Source organism: Entelurus aequoreus, linkage group LG26, assembly GCF_033978785.1.
Source record: "Entelurus aequoreus isolate RoL-2023_Sb linkage group LG26, RoL_Eaeq_v1.1, whole genome shotgun sequence".
NCBI lineage: Eukaryota > Metazoa > Chordata > Actinopteri > Syngnathiformes > Syngnathidae > Entelurus > Entelurus aequoreus.
Window position 1 is genome coordinate 37,977,151 of NC_084756.1, and position 14,766 is coordinate 37,991,916.

General features: G+C 41.1%; 1 protein-coding gene across 1 annotated transcript; it reads right to left on the reverse strand.

Annotated features, from left to right (window-relative positions):
- Positions 1-1,377: 1,377 nt before the first annotated feature.
- On the reverse strand, positions 1,378-10,006 carry pnp4a (purine nucleoside phosphorylase 4a). Its single transcript, XM_062038257.1, has 7 exons — positions 9,704-10,006; positions 5,990-6,153; positions 5,814-5,917; positions 3,724-3,899; positions 3,466-3,656; positions 1,957-2,036; positions 1,378-1,882 (listed from the first exon to the last, which is right to left on the reverse strand). Exons 1-7 carry the CDS (start codon positions 9,853-9,855, stop codon positions 1,733-1,735), a joined length of 1,017 nt encoding a protein of 338 aa, XP_061894241.1. The 5' UTR covers positions 9,856-10,006; the 3' UTR covers positions 1,378-1,732.
- Between the last annotated feature and the right edge of the window lie 4,760 nt (positions 10,007-14,766).

Genomic DNA, 14,766 nt, shown 5'->3' on the forward strand with positions numbered 1-14,766 from the left:
TTTATATACATATATACTGTATATATACATATATGCATATATATATATACAAAAACAAATACAAATTATCTTAAGAGCAATTTGTTAGATAAAAGGTTAAAAACAGTTTAAACAGTTCAAAGTCTAATGCTGGGTTAAAAGCCAGTGACTTAAAAAATGGGTTTTAAGAATGGTCTTAAAAGTAGCCAAAGAAGGGGCCTGTCTCACATGGAGAGGGAGATCGTTCCAGAGTTTGGGAGCCGAACGTACACATGATCTCACGCTTACATCTCATTGTGCAACAGGTGAATGTCTCAAGGGGAACTCAATGTGATCTCTGAAAGGGGTACACATTATTTCCAAAGCAGTGACCCCCACCCAGACATGCAATAAAGAAACTTAACTTGTTATTTAGTCAGGTTTGGGACAGGTGTGCTGCTGTTGCTCACACACATGCAACATTAGAGGGAACATTGGTTGGAGGGCTGGTTATGAATAATAACACATTAATACCATACAAATTTAAAAAGCCACAATTGAACATTTTTGCAGCACAAACGATTTTGGGACAAGTTTGGGGAGACTTGGAAGTCGTTTTTCCCTGTTTTCTTTGCTATTTATCCTTGCTGCCTTTATCACTACTTACCTGAAATATTCACAACGGCATGAAACATTTTGGTTTAGCATTGTGTTTTTAGTCATATCAAATCAGAAATATATATGTATATTATATCATCATACCACATATAAAAATGTTTGGTCATATCAAACCACAAATCCCATTTATGTTGACAATAACAAATACTGTACATCAGGGGTTGATCCCTACACTCGTATTCAGCATCTCCATTATATAAATATTAGGGATGTCCGATAATGGCTTTTTGCCGATTTCCGATATGCCGATATTGTCCAACTCTTTAATTACCGATACCGATATCAACCGATACCGATATCAACCGATATATACAGTCGTGGAATTAACACATTATTATGCCTAATTTGGACAACCAGGTATGGTGAAGATAAGGTACTTTTTAAAAAAATGAATCAAATAAAATAAGATAAATAAATTAAAAACATTTTCTTGTATAAAAAAGAAAGTAAAACAATATAAAAACAGTTACATAGAAACTAGTAATTAATGAAAATGAGTAAAATTAACTGTTAAAGGTTAGTACTATTAGTGGACCAGCAGCACGCACAATCATGTGTGCTTACGGACTGTATCCCTTGCAGACTGTATTGATATATATTGATATATAATATAGGAACCAGAATATTGATAACAGAAATAAATGGGGGGAGGGAGGTTTTCTGGGTTGGTGCACTAATTGTAAGTGTATCTTGTGTTTTTTATGTTGATTTAATTAAAAAAACAAAAAAACAAACAAACAAACAAAAAAAACGATACAGATAATAAAAAAACCAATACCGATAATTTCCGATATTACATTTTAACGCATTTATTTATCCCTAGTTTTTAGTCCTATCAAATCAGAAATATATATGTATATTATATCATCATACCACATATAAACATGTTTGGTCATATCAAACCACAAATCCCATTTATGTTGACAATAACAAATACTGTACATCAGGGGTTAATCCTTACACTCGTATTCAGCATCTCCATTATATAAATATGTTTCCACATCAGCATACAGTATGTCTCAAATTGCAAAGGTTTTTTAAATTTTTTATATATATATATATAATAAAGTTAGCGTTAAAGAAAAGGCAACTCCTCTCAGAGAGCATTCCTGCTGTTGTTGTTGTTGACGTCCATCCTGGAGACCAGCTCAGTCACAAAGTGCTGCAGCGTCTGCGAGCGCATCCGCCCCACCTCCAGCACGCCCTGGTGGTCCACGCTGTCCGTGGCCTCGTAGCTCTTCACCACCTGACGCAGACACGGCCACTCTCGGTCAGGCGCATGCACACCCCAACTCCTGGTCGTCGCTTGGGTGTATTTACCTTGTTGGTGATGAGAGAGAGGCCGAATACTCGCAGGCCGCAGTGTGTCGCTATGACGACCTCGGGCGCTGTGCTCATACCTGGGAACAGGAGACGGGCAGTTGACTTTGGGTAATCATGGGGTCATTATGGGGTATTGTGTGGAGAATTTTGAGGTAAAAAATGAATTTATTCCATTTTTTATCATTTTGAAATAAGGCTTAAAAATAACAAAATGTGGAAAAAGTGAAGCGCTGTTGATAATTTCCGGGTGCACTGAAGATTCGAGACTACAGACTGTGAGGCTGACTTACTAACCACTGCACCACCACTCAGCCCCTCACCTCCTAGCGTCTTCAAGTACATGTTGCAGTGAACAATACTGGCCTCTAGAGGGCGTTGCTGTGACTTAATCCAGTGGTCCCCAACCTTTTTGTATAGAATGTATATATTGTATTTTTTATGTTGATTTCATAAAAAAATAAAAAATAAATAAATAATTTTTTATTTTTTTTAATTTATTTTTTTACATAAATAAATACAATCATGTGTGCTTACGGACTGTATCCCTGCAGGCTGTATTGATCTATATTGATATAGAATGTGTATATTGTATTTTTTATGTTGATTTCATAAAAAAAAAAAAAAAAAAAAAATATATATATATATATATATATATATATATTTTTTTTTTTTTACATAAATAAATACAATCATGTGTGCTTACGGACTGTATCCCTGCAGGCTGTATTTATCTATATTGATATAGAATGTATATATTGTATTTTTTATGTTGATTTCATTAAAAAAAAAAAAAATTTTTTTTTTTTTTTTACATAAATAAATACAATCATGTGTGCTTACGGACTGTATCCCTGCAGGCTGTATTGATCTATATTGATATAGAATGTATATATTGTATTTTTTATGTTGATTTCATTAAAAAAAACAAAACAAAAAAAAACAACCTTTTTTTTAAATTTTTTTTTTTACATAAATAAATACAATCATGTGTGCTTACGGACTGTATCCCTGCAGGCTGTATTGATGTATATTTATATAGAATGTATATATTGTATTTTTTATGTTGATTTCATAAAAAAAAAAAAAAAAATATTATTTTTTTTTTTTTTACATAAATAAATACAATCATGTGTGCTTACGGACTGTATCCCTGTAGGCTGTATTGATCTATATTGATATAGAATGTATAAATTGTATTTTTTATGTTGATTTCATTAAAAAAAAAATAATAATAATAATTTTTTTTTTTTTTTTTTTTTACATAAATAAATACAATCATGTGTGCTTACGGACTGTATCCCTGCAGGCTGTATTGTATTGATCTATATTGATATATAATGTATATATTGTATTTTTTATGTTGATTTAATTTAAAAAAAAAAATATATATATATATATATATTTTTTTTTTTTAAATTCTTGTGCGGCCCGGCACCAATCGGTCCGCGGACCGGTACCGGGCCGCGGCCCGGTGGTTGGGGACCACTGACTTAATCTATGCCTTACCGACAGCGTCCACGCCCAGTCCATGCAACAGTCTGGCCTCGGCGATGCTTTCAAAAGTGGGTCCGCCCACCATCGCGTACACGCCCTCATGCATGAGGCCGTCCACGCCCATCTCCTTTGCGATCTCCATCGCTAGGCAACGCAGGTCTTTGTCGTAGCAGCCCGACATGGCCGGGAAGCGCGGCCCGAATCTGAAGAAAGACGGGCGTCAGCGTGAAAACAAACGCCCCGTGCAGATCCAGCGAGTGTGCGCCTCACTTGTCATCGTTGGGTCCGCACAGCGGGTTAAGGCCCACCAGACCCGGGAAGTTGACGTGGTCCTTGATGACCATGAGGTCGCCGGGACGCAGGTGGTCGGCCAACGAGCCGGCGGCGTTGGTCACGATCAAAGTCTCCACGCCCAGCAGCTTGAAGACTCGCACTGGAAAGGTGGTCTGAAGGACAGGTCAAGGGTGTCGCCATGGAGACGATGGCGTTGCAGACGTGTCATGATGCTCAGATACCATGTGAGGAAAAAAGTGTGACGATAGCCATAGATCCAAAAATGCAACTTACTGTACAGCGACACAGGAAAAGCGTGCGACTAAATATCGAAATATTCATTAATTTGAACAAAATAGCATGTGACTAACGACGAGAATGAAAACAAGCAGGGAATTATCAACAAGCGGCACATTTCCCCATCAGAATACTGTATTCCCTTTAGATTTAGTACACACTGCACGTGTTCTTAGGCTGCCTGTCCCTTGTCAAATACAGTAATAATTACAGTATAAAAGTAACCTTTGCAAACATCTTCCTGGTACCGACCCAGCAGTGATGGCCAAGCTACTTGGAAAATGTAGCAGGCTAAGTACCTTGCTACAATAGCAATATATATATATATATATATATATATATATATATATATATATATATATATATATATATATATATATATATATATATATATATATATATGTATATATACATACATATAGAAGGCTGGTGCAAGCTCGCCTTCTACCTCCTGTCCTTCTTCTACTTTCGGTATAGCTCGGTTGGTAGAGCGGCCGTGCCAGCAACTTGAGGGTTCCAGGTTCGATCCCCGCTTCCACCATCCTAGTCACTGCCGTTGTGTCCTTGGGCAAGACACTTTACCCCACCTGCTCCCAGTGCCACCCACACTGCTTTAAATGTAACTTAGATATTGGGTTTCACTATGTAAAAGCGCTTTGAGTCACTAGAGAAAAAGCGCTATATAAATATAATTCGCTTCACTTCACTATATATCTATTCATATATACATATATATATAATTTTATATTTAAATGTTTTATTTATTTATTATTATTTTATAATCTTTTTTTATTTTTATTTTTTAAATATATATATGTGTATATTTTTACTGTATATATAAATATATATGCATATATATATTTATTTATTTAAACTTTTTTTACATACAAATATCTATATACATATATACTGTATGCATATATATATATATATATATATATATATATATATATATATATATATATATATATATATATATATATATATATATATATATATATTTTTTTTTTTACATACACATATATGTATATATATACTATATATAAAAATATATATGCATGTATATATATATATATATATACATATATATATTTTTTACTCATATATATATATATATATATATATATATATATATATATATATATATATATATATATATATATATATATATATATATATATATATATATATATATGTAAAAAAAATGTTTTATTTATTATTTAATATATTTTTCCTTGCCCTTATGTGGGCTCTGTACCGCGGATGTTGTTGTGGCTTGTGCAGCCCTTTGAGACATTTGTGATTTAAGGCTATATAAAAAAAAAAATATATATATATATATATATATATATATATATATATATATTTTTTTTTTTTTTTACATAAATACAATCATGTGTGCTTACGGACTGTATCCCTGCAGACTGTATTGATCTATATTGATATATAATGTATATATTGTGTTTTTTATGTTGAAAAAAAACACAAAAAAAAAAAAATATATATATATTTTTTTAAATTTCTTGTGCGGCCCGGTACCAATCGGTCTGCGGACCGGTACCGGGCCGCGGCCCGGTGGTTGGGGACCACTGCCTTACGGGGTGTCGCCTGGAGCCTATCTCAGCTGCATTCGGGCGGAAGGCGGGGTACACCCTGGACAAGTCTCCACTTCATCACAGATATACATTATATATATATATATATCTATATATATATATATCTATAGATATATATATATATAGATATATATATAGATAAAGGTCATAAAGGTTGAGAAGCCCTGCTGTTACCTTGCACAGTGAGTGTCCTTCATACATGTGGAAGCGACCCTGCATGCACACGCACGTCTTCCCCTTCAGCTTCCCGAACACCAGCCGACCCGCGTGACCTTGCACTGCCACACCACAAAGGACCACACGCCGTCAAGCCCACGCTGGGGGTTCCTTTAGTCTGCTGGGTGGGGTACCTGTGCTCTGCGGGAAGCCCGGGATGTCCGCATAGGCCAAGGAGTCCTGGCACTTGAGGGCGTCGGCAAGCACGCCCAGGCCGGAGCCGCAGATGATGGCCACCTGGGGGCGGTGCTTGGTCTGGGACATCAGCCAATCGGCCGACTTCTGGTATTCATGGTGACTGTAACACAGGATAAAACTCACATGTACTTTTTAATATTTTCTGACCAGTAGGGGGCAGCATAGTGAACTTACCCTACACAATACAATCAACTTTTATTAATATAGTTCCACACGTTTCTCTTACGATTAATACGAGACCAACCGGCCAACGACCCCCCACATATGTTATACCCTCGGAAAAGTCTCGTTCGCACCGGTGGGGGTACTTTAGGGTGGGAACATTTCGTGTTACCATTTATTCACGAATAAATAAAAAAACGGGCTATATTAATGGGTACATACCCTTTTAATGGACGATTGCTCTTTATTTACCTCCTCTTGTAGCTCAGCCTTACTTTCACGTAGCTCAGTGCTTAGATAGAGATAGGTCTTTATTGTCATTGCACAAGTACAACCAAACTTTGTTTTCAGCACAAACCCGTTCAAGATTAGACAAAACAAACCGTGTACAGGGTTACAGAACAGGAACGCTGATGGGTCGCCATTTTAAGGCGCCCCGTAAAAGGTGGGGAAAAAGATGAGTCAAAAAATACAATCTAGACTGGGCTTCTAAGAGGGCCTAGTCTGGAGTGGGATAAAACCTCCATGCAATGCACACATACTGTAAACACGTTCTATTTAATCACGACAAACTCGCAACAGAGGGGCGGGGAGTTGGGACCCTGGAGGTTGACTGCTGCTATGAAGCGCTGTCATCCGACCATCACCCCGAGGGGAAAGAAGTGGTGGTGAAGGCGTGGGGTGGGTGTGCGTGTGTGCCCAATTGTCTTGGGTGTGATGATGTAATGTTTTTTATAGACTGAGGCCGATCTGCAAAAGTTCGACTCCAGGTGTCGTTGAGGAGTGGAAGGGAAGTCAAAAGCGTCCATCATTGAGGTGTCCTCGGGGGTGTTTTTCAGAACAGCCTGGTTCTGTTTTCACAGCGTCAAGGCCATTCGAGGGAGTCAAATCGTAGATTAGGACGTTTGTTTTCCGCGAGCAGACAAAAACAACGACTTGTCTGCTCTATTCGTCCATGCTGGCTTCTCTCAAATTCAATTCAATCTTCCTTTTCAGCAAGCTTCTCCATGATGTGATCCATCTTGCGATTCAGTTCAGAAATCGCCGCAGTCTGTGTTCCCACAGCCCTGCCCAAACCTTCCATTGCGATGAACAGCCTTTGGGCTCCCTGAGCGGCTGCCATCGTCTTACGAATTTGACGATACACCAGAGCAACGTCTTATTTTGTCCACACACTTGTCTACTTTAACCCTGGCTATAAAGTTTCTACGTCCAATGATTGGTTTTGGCTGGATGGCTATGGGAAGGAGGCGAGCAAGCTTAATTTTGTCAGTATCTCATATTAGCATGCTAAAGTTTTATGCTAGCTTTTTTGCCATTTTTTTTTTTTTTTGCTCCATGCTAATCTTCACTGTTTGGTGGCATGAGACAGAAGTCAAATGTTTGTAAACGCCTCGATAAATGTCAGCCGAGCGGCCTCGAGTGTGAATGCGGATCAAATGGGGTCACAGGATTAAGGTAAACTGCGCTAACGTGGCGTGTTGTCATGCGATAAACCTTATATTTCCCAGGGCTCCTCCTGACGCCAGGGAGGAAATATGCTGTTATATAAGCGATGGAGGGAGTAAATATACATGTTCCGTGACCACGTGTGAGAGGAGGAATAAGCAACACAAACAATGTGCAGTTGTAGGGTTAAAAAGTTCAAATAGCGCCTCAGTAGACCTCATTTCAGCCACTTTAGGGCCAGGGGTGTCTAAACCTTCTGACTTGGGGGCCACATTGGGCTAAAGACCTTTAGCTAAGAGCCGACTGCATGTAAAGTAACAGTAAATATGTGTGTGTGTGTGTGTGTGTGTGTGTGTGTGCGCATATTATATTAATATAATGGATATACAATTAATAATTAATATAATTGGATATTAATGGTTAAATTTTTTATGCACCATGGGTAAGGAAGGTTATTTGGATTGGGTCATACAGGTGAATGCTGTGCCATGGTACTTGACAGTACAATTCATGGTCATTGACCTGATTTACCCATGTTGTTCTCAAATTGGCGGTATATCAGTTCAGTTCGGTCTCAGTTTATTTCGAACATGCATACAATACAAAATAATTCATCACATAATAGAGTTAAACGGGTGTAATTTTGAATTATTTAAGGTGATTGGACATTTTTTTAACGGGTAATGGGTACTTGACAGTACAATTCATGGTCATTGACCTGATTTACCCACGTTGTTATCAAATTGGCGGTATATCAGTTCAGTTCGGTCTCAGTTTATTTCGAACATGCATACAATACAAAGTAATTCAACACATAATAGAGTTAAACGGGTGCAATTTTGAATTATTTAAGGTGATTGGACATTTTTTTAATGGGTAATGGGTACTTGACAGTACAATTCATGGTCATTGACCTGATTTACCCATGTTGTTTTCAAATTGGCGGTATATCAGTTCAGTTCAGTTCAGTTTCAGTTTATTTCGAACATGCCCGAATGCAGCTGTGATAGGCTCCAGACCCCCGAAAGAGACAAACAAATAATTTAATTTGTTTGAGCCGCACTTGTACGGAACTTATTCTTGAATATCCAATTTGAGGGTTTTATTTGTTTATTTATGTTCACCACAACAACTTTTTTCTTGCGACATTTTAACTATTTTGTTTTGAGTTTGACCCTAATTATGCCAATTAATGTTCTCGTGCAGGCCATTTTGGGGGGAAAATGCTGGGATTAATTAAAAAAACTAAACAAAAACAAAAAAACTAGCTGCGGACTTTGGATACCGCTGTCCCAAGGACTGTCGAGTGGATTTTATTTTGTACGGTTTCTACTTCCTGTTTCTTTGTTTTTTGGCTCGTCAGGACTCTTTTTGTAAGAACCTTTTTTTTTCTGCCGATGTGGCTCTCGGTCACTAGCAAACAAAGCAAAAACTGGTATGGTAGCCAAGGTTTGACCCTGGAACAAATCCAAAGAACAAAATAAGTCGAAGGTCGATTTAGTTACCCCGAGTGCGATGTTGTCTAAAGCAGTGGTCCCCAACCACCGGGCAGCGGCCCGGTACTGGTCCGCGGATCGATTGGTACCGGGCCACACAAGAAATTTAAAAAAAAAAAAAAAAATAAAAAAATATTTTTTTTTAAATTAAATCAACATAAAAATCACAATATATACATTATATATCAATATAGATCAATACAGTCTGCAGGGATACAGTCTGTAAGCACACATGATTGTATTTCTTTATGGAAAAAAAAAAAAAAATATTACTGACTTTTTGCAGTGTGGTAAAATCACAGCACGATAACTTACAAATAAAGACAACTTCATATTGTTTTCTTTGTTTAAAAATAGTACAAGCACATTCTGAAATTGTACAAATCATAATGTTGTTGTTGTTTTTTTACACTTATATGTTGCGGTTAATAGTATTCTACCTCCTAACTTTTGTATTTTTTTCCCTTGTTTTTGAACACTGACTTTTTGCAGTGTTCAAAGACGTACAAACATGAAGTGATAGAAAATGATCTTTTCTCTTACCTGATCTGTTCTCTGCTGTCCATGATGGAGGATGGTTGGTGTGTGTGTGTGTGTGTGTTTGTGTGAGAGTGTGTGTGTGTGAGTCTGCTCCAGCCCAGCGTACATATACAGCAGTCACATGCCTCTGATTGGCCAACAAGCCGTCCATTCATCAGCAGCAGCAGCCAATGAATGGAGGCGACGTCTACGAGACGGGTGTGTGGATTCCTTCAGTAATGACAGTGTGGGAGCACATTTTCTCACGTCCTCAGAGTGCGGTCTTGGTTTTTACGTCACGGCCCTTGCGGACAACCACGTGATTTAAAGTCCCCTAACCGTAACCCCTAACCCTAACCCTAACCCTAACCCTAACCCCTAACCCTAACCCTGGGACTAATGTTGAGTATGAGTAATAATAATAATATGGGCTGCTTGCATTGCCAGCGCCCATTCACTGCTGCTTAGCAGCATGTGAATGGGCGCTGGCATTGCAGCAGGCCCATAATAAGAGCGAAACGTGCGGAACTATCATAATAATAAAGTTAAAAGTATGAGCAATAATAATAATATGGGCTGCTTGCATTGCCAGCGCCCATTCACATGCTGCTTAGCAGCATGTGAATGGGTGCTGGCATTGCAGCAGGCCCATAATAAGAGCGAAATGTGCGGAACTATCATAATAATAAAGTTAGAAGTATGAGTAATAATAATAATATGGGCTGCTTGCATTGCCAGTGCCCATTCACTGCTGCTTAGCAGCATGTGAATGGGCGCTGGCATTGCAGCAGGCCCATAATAAGAGAAAAACGTGCGGAACTATCATAATAATAAAGTTAAAGGTATGAACAATAATAATAATATGGGCTGCTTGCATTGCCAGCGCCCATTCACTGCTGCTTAGCAGCATGTGAATGGGCGCTGGCATTGCAGCAGGCCCATAATAAGAGAGAAATGTGTGGAACTATCATAATAATAAAGTTAGAGGTATGAACAATTATAATAATATGGGCTGCTTGCATTGCCAGCGCCCATTCACTGCTGCTTAGCAGCACGTGAATGGGCGCTGGCATTGCAGCAGGCCCATAATAAGAGAGAAATGTGTGGAACTATCATAATAATAAAGTTAGAGGTATGAACAATTATAATAATATGGGCTGCTTGCATTGCCAGCGCCCATTCACTGCTGCTTAGCAGCATGTGAATGGGCGCTGGCATTGCAGCAGGCCCATAATAAGAGCGAAATGTGTGGAACTATCATAATAATAAAGTTAGAAGTATGAGCAATAATTATAATATGGGCTGCTTGCATTGCCAGCGCCCATTCACATGCTGCTTAGCAGCATATGAATGGGCGCTGGCAATGCAGCAGGCCCATAATAAGAGAGAAATGTGTGGAACTATCATAATAATAAAGTTAGAGGTATGAACAATTATAATAATTCACATGCTGCTAAGCAGCAGTGAATGGGCGCTGGAATTGCAGCAGGCCCATAATAAGAGCGAAACGTGCGGAACTATCATAACAATAGAGTTAGACGTATGAGCAATAATAATAATATGGGCTGCTTGCATTGCCAGCGCCTATTCACTGCTGCTTAGCAGCATGTGAATGGGCGCTGGCATTGCAGCAGGCCCATAATAAGAGAAAAACGTGCGGAACTATCATAATAATAAAGTTAAAGGTATGAACAATAATAATAATATGGGCTGCTTGCATTGCCAGCGCCCATTCACATGCTGCTTAGCAGCATGTGAATGGGCGCTGGCATTGCAGCAGGCCCATAATAAGAATTCCAACATAACAGTATAATATATAATAGTACAGTATATGATAGTATTTTTCAAATTACAGCAGCTGGAGGCCACAAATTTGAGATATCGTTGTGATGAAAGTTCTTGATGAAATACGAGGGAATGCGTTTTTTGTTGCGTTGTGAGCCCACAAAGTAGTCGTGGGACTTAACGAGAGGCAGCTGGTGGTGTCTCCTCCACCACATTCTGGTGTCTCCTGACCGCTAACACGCCGCACACGCTCCCGTCATCAGCTGATCTGACGCTCCCGTCATCAGCTGATCTGACGCTCCCGTCATCAGCTGATCTGACGGGGCCCGCATGTCCGGTTAAAAGAATTAAAAACAAAAATAGCCAAACATGTCCTCTCGTCCGTGTTGTCGTTTCCATTGGACACGTCCACGTTATTATATTGCATTGTTGTTTGCCCAGTCAGAGGTGGTGCATTGTTGTTTGCCCAGTCAGAGGTGGTGCATTGTTGTTTCCCCAGTCAGAGGTGGTGCATTGGTGTTTGCCCAGTCAGAGGTGGTGCATTGTTGTTTGCCCAGTCAGAGGTGGTGCATTGTTGTTTCCCCAGTCAGAGGTGGTGCATTGGTGTTTGCCCAGTCAGAGGTGGTGCATTGTTGTTTGCCCAGTCAGAGGTGGTGCATTGTTGTTTCCCCAGTCAGAGGTGGTGCATTGGTGTTTGCCCAGTCAGAGGTGGTGCATTGTTGTTTCCCCAGTCAGAGGTGGTGCATTGTTGTTTGGCCAGTCAGAGGTGGTGCATTGTTGTTTGGCCAGTCAGAGGTGGTGCATTGTTGTTTCCCCAGTCAGAGGTGGTGCATTGTTGTTTGGCCAGTCAGAGGTGGTGCATTGTTGTTTGGCCAGTCAGAGGTGGTGCATTGTTGTTTGGCCAGTCAGAGGTGGTGCATTGTTGTTTGCCCAGTCAGAGGTGGTGCATTGGTGTTTGCCCAGTCAGAGGTGGTGCATTGTTGTTTCCCCAGTCAGAGGTGGTGCATTGTTGTTTGCCCAGTCAGAGGTGGTGCATTGTTGTTTGCCCAGTCAGAGGTGGTGCATTGTTGTTTCCCCAGTCAGAGGTGGTGCATTGGTGTTTGCCCAGTCAGAGGTGGTGCATTGTTGTTTCCCCAGTCAGAGGTGGTGCATTGTTGTTTGCCCAGTCAGAGGTGGTGCATTGTTGTTTGCCCAGTCAGTGGTGGTGCATTGTTGTTTGGCCAGTCAGAGGTGGTGCATTGTTGTTTGGCCAGTCAGAGGTGGTGCATTGTTGTTTGCCCAGTCAGAGGTGGTGCATTGTTGTTTGCCCAGTCAGAGGTGGTGCATTGTTGTTTGGCCAGTCAGAGGTGGTGCATTGTTGTTTGGCCAGTCAGAGGTGGTGCATTGTTGTTTCCCCAGTCAGAGGTGGTGCATTGTTGTTTGGCCAGTCAGAGGTGGTGCATTGTTGTTTGGCCAGTCAGAGGTGGTGCATTGTTGTTTCCCCAGTCAGAGGTGGTGCATTGTTGTTTGGCCAGTCAGAGGTGGTGCATTGTTGTTTGGCCAGTCAGAGGTGGTGCATTGTTGTTTGGCCAGTCAGAGGTGGTGCATTGTTGTTTGCCCAGTCAGAGGTGGTGCATTGGTGTTTGCCCAGTCAGAGGTGGTGCATTGTTGTTTCCCCAGTCAGAGGTGGTGCATTGTTGTTTGCCCAGTCAGAGGTGGTGCATTGTTGTTTGCCCAGTCAGAGGTGGTGCATTGTTGTTTCCCCAGTCAGAGGTGGTGCATTGGTGTTTGCCCAGTCAGAGGTGGTGCATTGTTGTTTCCCCAGTCAGAGGTGGTGCATTGTTGTTTGCCCAGTCAGAGGTGGTGCATTGTTGTTTGCCCAGTCAGTGGTGGTGCATTGTTGTTTGGCCAGTCAGAGGTGGTGCATTGTTGTTTGGCCAGTCAGAGGTGGTGCATTGTTGTTTGCCCAGTCAGAGGTGGTGCATTGTTGTTTGCCCAGTCAGAGGTGGTGCATTGTTGTTTGGCCAGTCAGAGGTGGTGCATTGTTGTTTGGCCAGTCAGAGGTGGTGCATTGTTGTTTGCCCAGTCAGAGGTGGTGCATTGTTGTTTGGCCAGTCAGAGGTGGTGCATTGTTGTTTGGCCAGTCAGAGGTGGTGCATTGTTGTTTGGCCAGTCAGAGGTGGTGCATTGTTGTTTGCCCAGTCAGAGGTGGTGCATTGTTGTTTGCCCAGTCAGAGGTGGTGCATTGTTGTTTGCCCAGTCAGAGGTGGTGCATTGTTGTTTGCCCAGTCAGAGGTGGTGCATTGTTGTTTGCCCAGTCAGAGGTGGTGCATTGTTGTTTGCCCAGTCAGAGGTGGTGCATTGTTGTTTGCCCAGTCAGAGGTGGTGCATTGTTGTTTGCCCAGTCAGAGGTGGTGCATTGTTGTTTGGCCAGTCAGAGGTGGTGCATTGTTGTTTGCCCAGTCAGAGGTGGTGCATTGTTGTTTGGCCAGTCAGAGGTGGTGCATTGTTGTTTGCCCAGTCAGAGGTGGTGCATTGTTGTTTGCCCAGTCAGAGGTGGTGCATTGTTGTTTGCCCAGTCAGTGGTGGTGCATTGTTGTTTGGCCAGTCAGAGGTGGTGCATTGTTGTTTGGCCAGTCAGAGGTGGTGCATTGTTGTTTGCCCAGTCAGAGGTGGTGCATTGTTGTTTGCCCAGTCAGAGGTGGTGCATTGTTGTTTGGCCAGTCAGAGGTGGTGCATTGTTGTTTGGCCAGTCAGAGGTGGTGCATTGTTGTTTGGCCAGTCAGAGGTGGTGCATTGTTGTTTGCCCAGTCAGAGGTGGTGCATTGTTGTTTGCCCAGTCAGAGGTGGTGCATTGTTGTTTGGCCAGTCAGAGGTGGTGCATTGTTGTTTGCCCAGTCAGAGGTGGTGCATTGTTGTTTGCCCAGTCAGAGGTGGTGCATTGTTGTTTGCCCAGTCAGAGGTGGTGCATTGTTGTTTGCCCAGTCAGAGGTGGTGCATTGTTGTTTGCCCAGTCAGAGGTGGTGCATTGTTGTTTGCCCAGTCAGAGGTGGTGCATTGTTGTTTGCCCAGTCAGAGGTGGTGCATTGTTGTTTGCCCAGTCAGAGGTGGTGCATTGTTGTTTGGCCAGTCAGAGGTGGTGCATTGTTGTTTGCCCAGTCAGAGGTGGTGCATTGTTGTTTGGCCAGTCAGAGGTGGTGCATTGTTGTTTGCCCAGTCAGAGGTGGTGCATTGTTGTTTGCCCAGTCAGAGGTGGTGCATTGTTGTTTGCCCAGTCAGTGGTGGTGCATTGTTGTTTGGCCAGTCAGAGGTGGTGCATTGTT

Excerpts from the sequence above, each read along its gene's own strand:
- pnp4a (XM_062038257.1), bottom strand. The coding sequence starts at position 9,855 with ATGAATGGACGGCTTGTTGGCCAATCAGAGGCATGTGACTGCTGTATA. Across the intron at positions 6,154-9,703 it reads GACAGCAGAGAACAGATCAG|TCACCATGAATACCAGAAGT; the intron begins GTAAGAGAAAAG and ends CCTGTGTTACAG. Across the intron at positions 1,883-1,956 it reads TCTCTCTCATCACCAACAAG|GTGGTGAAGAGCTACGAGGC; the intron begins GTAAATACACCC and ends TGTCTGCGTCAG.